At 35.4% G+C, this 15,445-nt stretch overlaps 1 protein-coding gene across 7 annotated transcripts; it reads right to left on the bottom strand.

Annotated features, from left to right (window-relative positions):
- Positions 1-92: 92 nt before the first annotated feature.
- On the bottom strand, positions 93-11,562 carry LOC107897450 (uncharacterized). Of its 7 annotated transcripts, XR_001684160.2 has the most exons (12): positions 11,156-11,562; positions 10,329-10,536; positions 10,068-10,250; positions 9,877-9,976; positions 9,739-9,769; positions 7,923-7,965; positions 7,176-7,328; positions 3,282-5,436; positions 1,714-3,118; positions 931-1,014; positions 646-832; positions 391-528 (listed from the first exon to the last, which is right to left on the bottom strand). XR_001684160.2 is itself a non-coding variant. In XM_016822912.2 (11 exons), exons 2-11 carry the CDS (start codon positions 10,385-10,387, stop codon positions 464-466), a joined length of 4,278 nt encoding a protein of 1,425 aa, XP_016678401.2. In that variant the 5' UTR covers positions 10,388-10,536; positions 11,156-11,562; the 3' UTR covers positions 93-463. The 7 variants fall into 7 exon arrangements, 6 of the variants coding, with proteins under 6 accessions (XP_016678401.2, XP_016678403.2, XP_016678405.2 ...); XM_016822912.2 differs by lacking the exon at positions 646-832 and having other exon boundaries at positions 93-528; XM_016822914.2 differs by lacking the exon at positions 646-832 and having other exon boundaries at positions 93-528; positions 10,329-10,472; positions 11,156-11,551.
- Between the last annotated feature and the right edge of the window lie 3,883 nt (positions 11,563-15,445).

Genomic DNA, 15,445 nt, shown 5'->3' with positions numbered 1-15,445 from the left:
AACAGTACAGTGAATAAAATAGGTGAACCAAAAGGGATATAGTACAAATTGCTACTGAGATAAAAAGTAATTCCTTTTTTTTCTGTTTTTTCACATTGTCAAAATACCTCTGGTTCTAACACAGTTCAACTTCTGATATACTTCATAAGGCAAAGAGCAAATGAAATGGATAAAAAGAATGCCTGTGGACTACCAAAACCAAAGTGACTTCTAAGCCAATAGGTGATTTCTTGTTCGATGCAATATATAATCAAATCTCAACACAACTATAGGAAATTTACTTACCAGATCAGGAAGAAGGACTCGAGACTCTATGAATTGAAAATTTACAAGACCCATTTTTTATGTGATACCATTCGGTATATCATGCCTGACCCGAGCATTTCTCTCTTATGATATTCCTTTACACCATACTGTTTTAAGATGATTCCGAGCATTGACCTAGACCTTCCTAGGAAGAAATTCATCTAGGCTTGGAATCACTACCTTTGCTTCGAAATGTTGAGAGTGAAAAGAATGAACGGGGTGCTGCAAAATTATCCAAGATGTTAGTGGAGGATTAGTCCAATGGTACGAAGTTCTAAAATATGGCTCAAGAAAAGAAATTTTGAGATAATTATTAATCGCAATGACTTCATTTCATACTTAATGAATAAGGTAGGACCTTCAATGGTTGCATAACATTCAACCAAAAGACTGGGATTCATAATTGCAATTTTCATGTAGTATACTCTCTTGGTTCAAGAGGCAGTATATTGCTTTCGACAGGACATTCTTGGGCATCAAATAGAACCAGACTTGGTATGAAAGGGGATTGGTTCAAACCAATAATCTATGAGACAACAGCATTCGTTCAATAGAATGTCTTCATAATTTACTATGAAGAACAAGAAGCATCAGATGAGTACATTAACATGAACACGGAATCACCTTTTATGGAGCTTCCTGACATATGATCTTCCCTTAATTTGAAGTTTGCGGGTGGTGCTGGAATAGAAGAGCGTAAGGCTTGAACTGCAAGGGCCCATTGATGGCTCTAGTTTAAAATTGGGTTCATATATACAACAAAGAAATGGAGAAGTTGCAACAAAGAAAAGAAACACTTATCATAAAGTTCAATAAGCAAGCCAATAATAAATTTTATTTGTTTGCATGTGTATCATTAAATTTGAAAACCAAACACTGGGGTTTGTTTCCTTGAGGTAAACTCACTTCCGAACAACCCTTTCCCATTCATGTCCTGTGCTCCATATAAACAACTGCAACCTCCTTGACTAACCAAAAGGCACTAAGATTTCTTATTCTAACAACAGCAAGATAAGACGTACAAGAGTCTCTCAATAAACAAATGGTTTATTTTTCCTTAATCAATTACCGGAGGAAGGACCCCATCAAAACAAAGTAAACAAATGTTTTGATACAGACTCGATTTCAAAACAGTAACTTCTATAATACACTCTAATAAGCTAAATCAGTTCAACGTGTTTGTTCACAAACACAATGCTTTTCCGCAGTTGAAGAGAGTCCTATAGCTTTACAATAAATGGAAGATATTCTAAGTAAAACGTCCATAGCAATTATTTTATTAAATATCGAACAGTGCATGCAATCAATGAAACTTCAAACTAACAAACAGATACGAAGAAAAACAGAATAATCAATGAATGTTTTAAGAAAAATGTAATTGACATACAAGAGGAAAAAAGGAGTTACCCTGATCATTGAACAACTCACTATCATTGAAACCATCATCAGAAGGGTGGCCTTGCGAAAATCCCATTCTTGACTTCCTCAAGTCTTCTGATGATCGATTGGCAGGATCTCTGCCATCCTCTATGTCATCATCTCCTTCAGAAGTCGTAGCTGAGATCCAGTCTACCAAACTGTCTGTCCCACGGCTTTTCCGTCCAAACTTCAACAACCTTTTGATCCCTTTTGTCACATCCTTGCGTGACTGATTATGGGTTACATGAGCTACATGAAAAGGTTTCTGAGCACTTCCCCAGTTCTTCCTCATTCGAGCTTCATCCACTTCTGTTTGGGCAAGTGAGTGAGAATTCCAAGATGCAGGGCTCCCAATGGGGGAATCCATAGAAGCGTCAATATCTGAAGTATCATGGGGATAAGAAAATGGATGATGCATGCGTGAATTCCATGATGCAGGGCTTTCTCCTGGTGAATCCTGCAGGGATGCTGCAGGATGGAATGTAGAGGGTACTGCAGCAGGCAGTTCAGCAACTGATGTAAGGTCAACCTGAGAAAGAGACATCAAGGAATCACCATTCTCTGATTCAGAATTATCCAACTTGTCAGATTCCTGGCTCAGTCTTGCCATTCCGTTTTCCATGTCAACAGAATCGTCAACTTCTCCAATTTCAAGCACATCCTCTTCATCTCCTTTTGCCATATCCATGGAATCATCTGCTTCAAATGCTAGCTCATCATCAGAGTCTTCATCGTTTGGAGTCTCAGAAGTCTCTGATGCTTTGAACCTTGCAAAATTTACTCCAGCACCAGGAACTATGCCATTACCTTTCCTGATAAAAGGCTTTGCTTCTGCATTCTTCAAAATTTTGTCATTCAAGCTCTGTCCCATCTGCTCTTTATCAAATTTCAAAGATGCCAAAACAATGCTGTCAGAGGGCATGGCAGACAAATCCGAAAATTCCACAGGACCAGCAGAGCTTTGTCTAAGGGACCAAGATTGTCTAGGTTGGTCATCCTTGCCGAGTGCAATCTCTTCGTTGGTACTCTTGCTCCGAGCATAGTTTCTCAGTTGGGAGGAGCTAGTTGTCTTGCTAGCTCCAGAAGAGGGCTTTGTATTTTCTTTTCTGAGATCAGAGAAGTTGGGAACTGATTGTGTGAGAGGATTTTCAGATTGCACTCTTCCCCTTCCAGAACTGGGGATAGAAACTTTGGCCCCTGCGCGGGGAACTGCAGCTGCTGTGGTACAAGGAGTGGATAAAGATACATTTTTATTTGGAAAATGCTTCTTAGTGTTGGAGCTCCTAGAAGAACCATCGACTAGAGATGTGTCATTATAAGATCTATCATGTTTGTAGTACTTCTGATCTGAAAACTCAGAAAGATCTTCACTCTGAATTAAACTTATTGGATGCTGCCAAATGTATAATCTTATCAAAATTAGTAACAAACAATTCCATCACAAGTTTTGAAATTCCCGAAACTTAAAAATATATATAAAAAAAGAGGAGGTTCAATTCTACCAGTTATGAATTTTGGCATTTATTTCCTGAATACCTAAATGCTATAGGAGATACCTGCCCCCTCTGTGACCGAAAATTGAATGACCTCACTTTCTCTGCTCGTCGACGAGCATTGGACAAAGAATCCTGTCTCTCAGCAGAACCAGAAAATTTGGCCTTCATCTCAGCTCTACTTCGCTCAAGGATATCCTGCATTGCTTTCAATTTGGCTTCCTTCTCAGCCCGTTTAGAACCCCATTCTTCCATCAGCTTTGCATCTCTCTTTTGCATGTACTTCTCATAAAATTTTCCTCTAGAATCATTGGAAAAGCTGTTACCAGATAAACTCCGCCTCAAACTACCAGAAAAATCTCGGTTATCTACCATCTTTGTCGAAGGAGTACAAAAGACAGCCATATTACTCAAACTCCCCATTGGTTCAGAAATCAAGTTTTTGTCAGGCATATGTACGGGAAATACATCTAGCGCTGCTGGTTTTTTGCACACTGGGCTCGGTTCTGGTTCAATCTGGACATCAGCAGGCTTGCTTCTCCTTGCAGAACTGAATTGATCAGGGGGAACCCCAAGTTTGTGCTCTGCAAAAAGTTTTTCAAGTTCATTTAACTCATCATTCAGCTCCTGGTTTCCCCTTGACTGCCTTATCCTCTGAGTTTGATCTACTGGCACCGTTGGGGCACTTAAACTCTCTTCACTCTGAGGAACCATTTTTCCAAGAACAGGCTTGTTATTTGCATAAACAGAATCACCTTCACCCCTCCTACACTGTGACTTGTTGCTCCATTCAGAACCAACTGGAACCTGTTTCTTGAACTTCATTTCATGGACTCCAGAATCCTCAACTTTACTTATTTGCTTCTCAGATGATGCTAAGTCTTTCTTTCTCACTTCCTCAACTTCCCCAGTAAAAGATCTCCAGTGTTGCTGAGGAGCGAAGTGCTCGCCTTCACTACCTTTATACTGAGCCTCCTTAGTTTTTAGTCCAATACCACCTTCAAACTGCCCTGATAATGTTCGGGAGTGGCCTTGAGTCCTAAATCGCAATTGTGACACTGATTGGTCTTTCCCTTGAAGCTCCACTCTTTTCTTTAATTCACCCTCAGGTGTGGCATCCCCCACTGCATCTACAAAAACTCCATCCTGGAACCGATAAGCGGGTTGGTTTTTAACCACCACAATTGCAGTCCTATCAGGAACAACTTGAGACTGCACATCTGAAACTCCCCTCTCTCTGGTTAAAGAACCCTTAACCTTTTCCTGGGAAACCACTTGATCACCCAACTCAGCCTGTTCTGACTTACTTGTAAAAGACTGATAATGTCTGCTCTGTGATCCCGATTGATCCTTCAAATTCATTCGCCCCTTCAACACCAGATCCTCTTCTTTCCCCAAAAGATTATTAGCTATCTGTGCTTGCACTCCATCCTGATCTTTCAACCCAGAATCAGCAGCTCTACCAGAAACACTCTTAGGTTCAACTTTAACTGAACTTACCTTGTCACTCAAACCCTTCTCATCTTTTCGTTCCTTATCCTCGGACAAACCTTGAAACACATAGTTTTTACCTTGGGACACAGAAGATGAGGATGGAGTACACAAAGGGCTATCCATATTAACATCCTTCTTGTCATTACCCAAGTCAATGCTCATGTCACTTGCACCGCTCCATCTTCTTAACACAGCCTTTTCAGCAACTGCTGGTGCAGCTGATACATCAGATGGAAGTCTTTTCAGATCAACAGATTTTCCAACAGCAGTTGGTTTGCCTCCAGAACTTGAGCTTTCCTTCTGTTTGTTCTCAAAGAGATTGATTCTATCCTGCACACTAAGCCTCCTAGCAGGTTGACTGATTTGGCTAGGCGATGACTCAAACCTCCCCTCCTCTTTCTTTTCTTCTTCCTTCTTTTCACTTTCAGAATGTTGCTGCGTAGCACTCGAGAGCTTTGGTTGTTGAGATGTGGCTGACTTTGATTGGCGTATATGATGCTGTGTCTGCATAGTGTTTGATTGTTGTTGCTCTTGGTGTCTATTTTGGGAAGGCTGGTGGGGCCTGCTATTAACATTGGACCCAACTTGGTCTTCATCGGGGTCATCGATTGACATGTCAGATCCCCATGATGCTCTGACCACTTGATCGTCTAGACTTGGTTTCCACCGACAAATCAGTTCTGGTCTTCTCTGGCATAGTGACATGAATTTGGTACAAGCCTCACTGCTCGTGTATTAAAACTTGCATGAGAATAAACATTACCAACATTATCTTGATAAAGAAGAAAAAATGACAGAAAAGTAAAGAGTACAAAATGTCAGAACTTAGAAACTCTAAATTACTCAGACTCTGTGTCCGACATATATCCTAACATGGTATAGGGATATGACCTTTTATATATCCTCCAAATAGGTAGAACAGATTAACATAGCTGAAACCACCATACTAGTAAGTTAATCCACACATTAAGTGGACTTCTTTTTTCTTTCTTTCTTTCCCTTTTTTTTGGAGTTAAATTACCAGTTCAGACTCCAATATTGAGGGAATTAGGACAAATCTCACCAACAATACCCCACTTTTTCTTTTAAAACAAGGACAATATGACAAACTTAACTGAAAAATATCAGGTAGCATGTGATTAAATTCGGATGAGATAATTCCTCATGTTTACTTAGTGCTAACAACTGACAATTTCAACAATTTCCATCTTTTAACTCGTTTGTAACAAAATAATCCACTTTTAAGGGGAGTCCAATGCTCCCAAACCCAAATAATTAAAAGAAATGATGTTGGCGAGGTTTCTTACTCTCAAGGGCTGCATCATTGGGATCTGCTGGTAATAAACATGAATCTAGTTTGGACCTTCAATGCCCAACAAATGGAAGACAATCATTGTTTAAGTTCACATATACATGGGATAAAAGGCTACTTAGATCGGTTGATTAAAGTTTTATAGAAAAAGAAAAAAAAAGCCAAAAGGGATGTCAATTTAGTACATCTAGATTCATTGAAGGTTGCATGCAACTAAGCACATGGTAGGATTTCATTTTCGAGACAGATTAGCAGTTAGATCAGTTTTAACTAGGTACCATTTCAAGCAATTTTTAGCCCTTTAGCCTTCTAACAATCATTATAACCCAAAACAACCCCACAACAAGGACAGTAAAACCATGTTATCCTGAAACATATTGGTTTGACATCGTACCCTTTCTGAAAAGGAATATAAATCATTTTACAGAGCACAATGTTGATTCTAACTCTTTTATCAATCCTGACACAGGTAATCAATAGCTCTTTGAAAACCTGACCAAAAGGGAAACTATTGAACACATCAAACTGATATGGTTATGTCTCTTTTGGACTCTACATAATCCAAACACTTGAAGATTGAATCTAACCATGTCAGACATGGCTATCACCAGCACCTGTCACACATATCAACTACGGTGGCATAGAAATGGTTTAAGAGAAGGAAAACTTGAACAAACATTTAATTCTGCATTGAGTTGCTCATTTTCCCTCCTTTTCAAGTTATCGGAAAAAGGTATCATGCATTGTGAAATTTCTACACTTACATGGAAAACAGGTGAATATCATCAAATTGGTAGGGAAGGAAGAGAAGAGGACAGAAATTGTTTGATCTAACGTTTAGATGTGTCCACCTCCTTTCTTATATTTCGGGCTATCCACTAGATAAGACAATTTTCAATCTATTTTTCCTTCTTACTAAACAAAATCCTAAAGATAAAACAGTGCCACTCCAAGTCCAAGAGAAAACATAAAGAAACATTGTCCAAGCTCAGTATTTTTAGTTAGACACATTACAAAAAACTGCAGAATGACCTAACCAAGATCTACTGAACTATAGGCCCCCATGCTACATGAAGAATAGTCAGAGCTGACAGACAGAAAGACAGACAGACAGACAGCATCACAATGAATAGGATATCTAGAGTTCTTACTTCAAGCGATGAGCACCAAACCAATCTGCAAATTGTTGGAGTTCAGAGACAGTGTCAGAGTTAAAACCAGCAGAAGATGCACGTGCAAAAGCTGTTGCCAAGTCCTGCTGAACTGCAATAAGACGTACATCAATAGCTCTTAAAAGCTCCTTCCTGTTAAATAGGAAATACAAAAAATCAAATTAGAAAGCATAGGTGGTGAAGCAAATGGAAGATCCAATTGTAGAAACAAAAGCTGCGTTAGCCTGAAATTTTTCATTCAGAGCAATTTCTGTCAATATGATTAACAAATGCAATAACTCCAGCATATTTATTAACTGTCCACTTTCTGCATAGCTAAAATAATATTTCCCAACCACAGCTAAAATAATATCTCGAGTGAAACTTAAGCATTTCAATAGTTTCTGTGCAATGCTATATAAACTCTACTTGAACAACTCCAAACATCCTAAGGCTAGAAAAGGAAGGCTACCCTTACTTTCTTGAACATGTCATCATTCATTGATTGTCAGTGGGCCCATATATGATCATTATTAACTTGTTGACTGTCCCTTCCAAGCCTAAAGCATGCAAATTTCTAGCATGTATAAAGTTTTGAAATAAATCAACTTAACATTTGCAAACATGTAAGTAGAACAGTATTTAAATGTCACAATCATCCACAAAAACAAGTTCCAATTAATGATAAACTCAACCAAACAAATTATGCCATCAAAGATGTAAAAGTTAGAAAAAGAAACGAGTTACTTTGTCGCATCAGCAGCTGCTGTCATTCCTGCAGCATCCCCACCTATCACAAATTATCCATACACTGTCAGTTTATTGCTTACAATCAGGACAAGATCATAAACTTGAGATTTTACCTAAATGCCACCTGTCTCATCGCAACAAAAGAATGATGATTAATAGTTGTTTCAGAAACGCGCAAAGCCTACTTCAATTACATTTTAAAGGCCAGACTTATATATACAAATCTAAGAGTAAACATAAGATCAAGTGTCTGATTAATGGAAGAAGTATAAACAGCTGTAATAAATTTAAATCAAGGCAAACAGTAAAGTATCATCTCAAACCAAATTAGAAGGCAACCCGAATGCTGAGTGATGGACCAAAATAACTTGCAAAGGTAACAAAGATGGCAGAGTACCAACCCAAGAAGGCAAGAACCAACAACAGTAGAAGGCTCTTAAATTACCAAAAAAAAAAAAAACAAAAACTTGCATCAATCAAGTTCTTCCAAGCAATATGTGTGTATGGGGAGGAATCCAACTAAAGTAGTTTTACACACTTTCATAACTTTTTGTACAATTAATATTTTTAATAATCCAGCCATCATATCTCATGTTCCATTCACGTAGATCATGCATGTCAAGTTTGGAGTAAATTATTTTCTAATTATTTGTCTTATGTAAAAAACTTTCAATTGTTAAATATATATAAGAATAGATAGTATTTTAGATCAATATGATAAAAATATCAGATCAATTAAAAAATTTACATGCATGACAAGTAAATTTATATTGATAAATTCAACAGTTAGATTGTTAAAAAGTTAATTGTATAAAAAGTTATGAAAGTACGTAAAACTACTTTAGTTATACACTAGGGTAAGCGTATCCCTCATCATGTAAGATAATCTACCTTGACAAAACATATGGGAGGAACAAGATAAGAATACATGGCAATAAAATATAGGATTTAAAAAAGTGGTATAATACCACTTTACAAGCCCTCATCGTGTGTACGTAACAGAGCATAATAAATCTTAGTTCTAATACCATGTTACAAGGAAATAAGTTCTTGTATTTCAATTATGAATGTAGAAGGAAAAGTGTAAGAGAATACAAGATCAGAATAACACAAAAAAATACGTAGTTCAGCATGGTGTGCTACATCTATGGAAAAATACCCAAAGGACTACATTGTTGATATTCTCAATTGCATACAAGTTTATACAAAAGTGTCATATATATGCATATATATAGAAGGTTATCCCAAAAATAGGACAGAATCAAACAAGAATATCGTATCATAATCCTTAATATATTGCATCACAATCTTTAGTTAAATTTATTAGGATAACAATGTAGCATAGTCAAGGTGTTCCAGTTCAAGACACCTTGGGCAGAAGGCCAAACCTCTATAAATTGCTCATGTTTAACCTTCTTTACCTACTCTCGTAACTGCTTCATTTTCTTAATTTCTAAATTTACATAAATGTGTCCTTAATTTTGCATTAATTTTTCAAAAATTGATTCACCTCCTGATTGCACCACCACATTGGGCTAACAATAACAAGCATAATTAATTAAGCAAACACAAATCCTAAAACTAGTAATTGTCAAACGGTATTCCACAAAATAAAAGGAAACTTCATCACCACCTTAAGGCTCACAATAAAACAAAAATTATTGAAGTTGTGTGCTTATGGAATCAAAAACTGAATTGTAACAAACAAGGGCTCAAAATACCAACAAACTCTTGGTACTACATGGGAAACAGAAAAGTACAACGAAATCGTTAAATATAGCTGTCCATGATAGAAGAAAAAAAAAAAACAAACCTGATGCACCAGAAGGCTGATCTCCCACCCCCTGAAAGTTAAGCAAAAGGATTCCATGATTCAATATAATTGTAAACTAAAATAGCAACAAATAAAGCAACACTCCTGCTAAACATTAGAGATGAAGACCATTACTACCTGAGAATATATCCTTCGAGCCGCTTCCAACTGAGACATCTCTGCATCGAATGCGTTCACCAACTCTAAAACCTCTGGTGTACTAACAAACCGGACAAACCTAGAAACAAGTTGCAATGATATCAAAATATGAAACCAAAAGTTTTTGCAAGAAATAATAAGAAAATACACAATTGTTCAATATGTCAAACCTCTCAAGGGTTCCTTTTGTGAACCAAGTCTTGGCATCTTTACGTTTTTCTACTTCAAGCTTAATTGATTGAAGTGGCAGTGCAACCTGTTCTTCTGCCACCTTTAAATGAGTAACAAAGGGCTTTACCAACCCAGAAGCAAGCTTCTCCATGTTTCCGTTGCTCGAAACAAACAATTCACATCTGCCAATAGCAAATAACGGTACTGAGTATAATTGAAAGAAAATGCAGAACATACAAAGTTGTAGAATTATATCTCACCGTGAGCGCTTTGGTGACAACTGGAAGACCGCATAATCAATAGGCGTGTCAGACTTCATCTTCCCTCTATAATATTTACAAATTTCCCTAGGCTAACCCTTCACATAAGCAAAGTAGACTTCTTAGCACAGCTAGAAGCTGCTGCTGGTGAGTGTTGTCAAAGTCAGTATAACTTCAATAATAAGACTTCAAAGCAACAAAGAAGATTCTGTAATAAGAAACATAGAAAAAAAAAACAGTGAACTAAAGTGTTCCAAATAAGAACTTATTATGTAGCAATTTCACTTACAAAGGCAATTTTAACTTAACCGAACATGTGCAAATCAAACAAGGAAACCAATACCTTAATAATTCACATTTCAAATAAAAGATGGAATCATAATAACAATAAATTTGGAATAAAGATAATTATAAACCCAAAAAAAGGAATTAAGGAAAAAAAACTACCAATTTTAGACCCTAACACTTACCAAAAATGAACAATGGATCTCAATCTAGAAACTCAGATGAAAAACAAAAAATTCACATAGTAAACAATAGACTCTTGGCACAAAAATAGAAATCCATTATTCATTGATGTAAATCAGATGCATCCCAGATCCGATTCCACCCAAAAGGCCCAACTTCAAGTACTAAAATAAAGTAAACCATTTATAAAGAACTCAAGAACATGCAGGCACAAGGAAAACAGAATAAATAAATAAATAAAGCAACTTAACAAAATATGAAATGAAAATAAACTGCATGCTAAAAATCCCCAAGAAATAAATGAACTTATTTGAAGTAAAAAATGAGAGTGTTAGATCGCTTGAGAACCAAGGAGTTACCGTATATAAAAAGGAAAGAAAAAAAAAGTGAGATCTTGGAGTGGGGAATCGGGTCCTGATAATCAACTCTCAAATGGGTACCTGCATTTGGGTTGCTTTTCATTCATTTGAGTAAGTTAAGAGTTCAACTTGATGGGTTCCTTTTTTTTTCTTTGAGGGGGGTTTATTTCTTTAAGTTTGAAGATAACCCTAAGAATGACAAGATGGTTTTTGCACTCAAATGGCAAATCTTTTCTTTCTTTTTCTGAGGATGATGACTTTGCTTTCTCTCTCTAGGCAACTCTCTGTCCAATAAGATACAGTAGAGTGAGAAAGAGACTTTTTTTTTTTTTTTGAGTGAAAGAAAATAGAACAGAAAAGGAGAGAGATTATGTTCTTCTTAGGACACGTTTCTTTGGTTGTTTGGTTTTCCTTGCTTTTGTGCTTTTTCAATTTTTCAAACATGGATGGACTCTTCACTACCAATGTTTATTTACAGAAAAGGGCTTCATCTTTTTGTTTTTTTATTTCAAGTTACCATATTCTCCTTTACATTTAGCTTTTTCAATATTTAAATTTTCATGAACAATTTTTATTTCTTAACTAATTATGTGTTAGATTAGGATAATTGTGAGCAAAGTTTCAAATGCAATTTTTCTTAATTTTTATCAATTTAAATACATCTTAAAGATAAAATAAAGCTACATTATCAGTTTATCTAATAATAATTTAAATTTATTAGAATATATCTAAAATATACAAATTTTCAAAACTTTTTTAATGGTTTGAATGAAAATAACCTAACTACTTCATATAGATTTGATACCTATGCAATTTATCATAATGTTTCATTTAAAATTACCCATTTAAAGTTTTTTAATTAAAAATTGACAAATGGTAGAAGATAATCACAACAATATATCCAATGAGAGGGAAAATTATACATCTAGCCAATTTATTGGCTTCTCTAAAAACGTGCGATAATTGCACTTGTTGAATAATAGCACTAAGCCTTCTTATGTCATCGACTATGATTGAGAAATGGCAAGGGATAGGAGAGGATAAGAAAGTGGAAGAGATGAAGTTAATAATGTCTTTACAATCCATCTCTACAATCACTTTGTCCCATCTTTTATGAATGGCCAAATGGCAAGACTCCTATACTACCCACACATCCATTGTCTTACAAAAATCAACCGTTCTCAAATAGCTACACCCATCGACAACCATTCCTAAATAGTTTTGACAAAAAATTGCCATACCAACCCAAGTTGCATCATTCCTCATTGATGTATCACAATTTAATTTCAAGAAACCGATACATAGTTGTAATCAAGCAAAAGAAACACAAAACATGTTTATAGAAATAATGTTGTCATATAATACCTCCGAAAAACTAGTATAAGAGCATCAAACATCCAAGTCATGTTTGCGTTGAATCGCCATTTACGCCATTAAAGACAAACTTGTTGTAAGCTTTTATATGTCCCATCATATGTAAACAATAAGACTTTTAACACTAAACATAGCGAAGTTAGGGAAGTTTACAATTTCATCCCACCAAATTTTGAAACAATCAAATCCCTCTCAACAAGGTCAATTGTTTAGGCTAGAGGTTGCCCAGACTTCTCAAGAATAAGGGCAAATAAGGATAAATGCTCCAAAGACTCATACTCATCATAACCTCTTAAAAATATATGATCTCTATGATGGGTTCATTTCGCTAATTTTTTCTTTGTTGTTCAACAATTTGTAGCAAGCCTTACAAATGAAAATTTTGACCTTAAAGTTGTTTGCACCTTCTAGTTCGAAGGCCACTCCGAAGATGGATAATATCCAACCAACCTAGAGGACATGAGATTAAGGCCTAGTTTAGGAATGATTCTCAAAAGTAAAAGCACTTTTAGGGAGAAACTAAAATTTTCAGCTTCTCAAAAAAGTGCTTTTGGACCAATTTTTGGCTTGGGGGAAGCACTTTTCCCTCAAAAAGCAGATTGTTTAGGAATGATTTTGTCCAAAAGTGCTTTTTGTCCCAAAAGTGCTTCTTCGAAGCAATACTAAACACACCCTAAAAGAGGAATGATGACTAGGATAAAAGCTTGTACCTTGATCGCACATCCTAGACTCAATTAATTGAAAAATGTCATACAAGTCTATCTTAAGAATTTAAGGAGCCAATAGGAATTCTCTAAACAGCTTGCCTTTCTTTAAGTGAGAAAATCGAGTGAATGAGCTTTGTATCCTAAGCCCATGCAAGCGACCTAATCATATATTGAACAAGTTGAAGGTCGTTATTTGTTGAAGGTAAAGGAAAGTTAACATTGAATGAATGAAGGTTTGAAATTCATTTACCATGCCATATAAACGTGCTCTTATTGTTACCAATGTTCTAATGAAATCCCTTTTCAAGTAAACTTAACCCTTCATAAATCTTATTCCACGTTCAATAATAATAGAAGAAGATAAGAAACAAATTCCTTCGAGAAGGCAAACCCATAAAGAATCAGTGTGTTGGATCATTTTCTAAACTTGTTTAGCAAATTAAAGTTTTTAGTCCTTAAATCAAGGTCCCTTGGTTTTTTAAGAATATCAAAACAAGTCCATTTCATCCAATGAGTATGTGAGCCTTCCAAAGGTCCTTCCGACCAAATTTTATTAAGGAGCTTTTTAAGCTCGTTGGAAAACATTTTTCGAATTTTAGAACATTGTGTAGACTCAAGTTTTGAAACCAAAATTAACCTCGAACATTTGAAGAAAAGTTTTATTTATAAATTTGAAAAGAAATTACGATCTTTAAATTTTTTATTATAAATAATCCATAAATTCTTCTCTTTAATAGAGCTTCAATTCAATGATTGTCTAGACTTAATATTGGATGATTGCGGGTTGCTTCAAGTATCATGGTGACTTGCTCTTGAAAGGATGTGGATTGTTTCTTCAAGTGTTGTGGTGACTTGTTCTTAAAATGGGTTTAAACCTCGTTTATTCAACTGAATAATATTGGAAGGTGGCATTCTTCAGAATTTATATAGTGTTATTTAGGATTTCTTCAAGTTTTTCAATTTCTTCGTAAAATTTTTGAGATTTTGGAAAGAGCTTCAAGTTTGCAAAATCTTTCTTTCAAAGAACTTGTGTCAGCCCTTTAAAAAAAGAGTTTTATGGAATATAAACTCTTCATTTTGAGTGATCCACAAAAATTAAACTCTTTTATTTATTTTTATCAATTTAATTAATTAAAGATTTAATATTATTACTTAATTAATTTAATTTAATAGCGATAATATAAATTTTTATTATTTACCTCTTAATTAATTAAAGAAAATAATTATGGCATAATATGTGATGTCATTAGTTTTACTCATAGTAATTTCGGCTTGACACATAGCACGTTGTAATTGGCCCAAAAATTTAAAGAGTGGAAGGAGTTGGTTGATGACCAATTTCAAGTTTTCAAACTTTTTGAGTTGTGTGATCTTCATTTCCATGTTCATTTCCAATCCAATAATGAGTGCTTAATATTATACCATATTGTTGGAGCAATTTTAAGCAAGACTGGATACATAAGACAATATTTCCCCTTCTGAAGTGACAAAAACAATTTTGTTCCTGTTCCATCATGACTACCAGGCTCATCAAAGAATAATTTCCATGGTCTTGAAATTTTAATGAAAAGAACATCTTCATCAAAAAGATCTATAGAAAACGTCCAATCATCTGAAATGGATGGTATGTAAGGAAACTAATAAGTGCTTGTCTTTTAACTACCTTTTAAGGAACATATGCTATGTTGAATTCTTGCAATAAAAGAGCTCATTTGGCCAATCTTCCACTGAGCACAAATATGAGATACTTTAGAGGATTCACTTGCAAAATGAAACGGGCAAAGTGTGTCTGCAAGTAATGCTTTAGTTTCTTAACTGCAAACATCAATGCCTAGCAAGTCTTCTTAGTTGGAGTATAATTTAGTTTATCTCCATTCAAAGTTCTAATAAGACAATAGAGTATAGTTTCCTTTTCCTTCATCATTTTCCTCTGCCAATATTGCTCTTAATGAACGTTCTTAAGCAACAATATAGATAATCAAAGGTTGACTAAGTGTAGGTGCCTTTAAAATATGTGACCTTAGAAGATAAGCTTTAATAACTTTGAAAGCATTGCTACAAGCTTCATTATAGACAAAAGGAACATTTTTCTTCATTAGAAAACTAAATAACTGACATTGAATCGCCAAGCTTGATATGAAATGCCAAATGTATGCCTAATCCTCTTTGCAACTTTTAAGTTCATGAAGGTTGTGTGGCTCTAGCATTT

Source organism: Gossypium hirsutum, chromosome D10 (genome assembly GCF_007990345.1).
Source record: "Gossypium hirsutum isolate 1008001.06 chromosome D10, Gossypium_hirsutum_v2.1, whole genome shotgun sequence".
NCBI lineage: Eukaryota > Viridiplantae > Streptophyta > Magnoliopsida > Malvales > Malvaceae > Gossypium > Gossypium hirsutum.
This window is presented reverse-complemented; position numbering and strand designations above follow the sequence as displayed.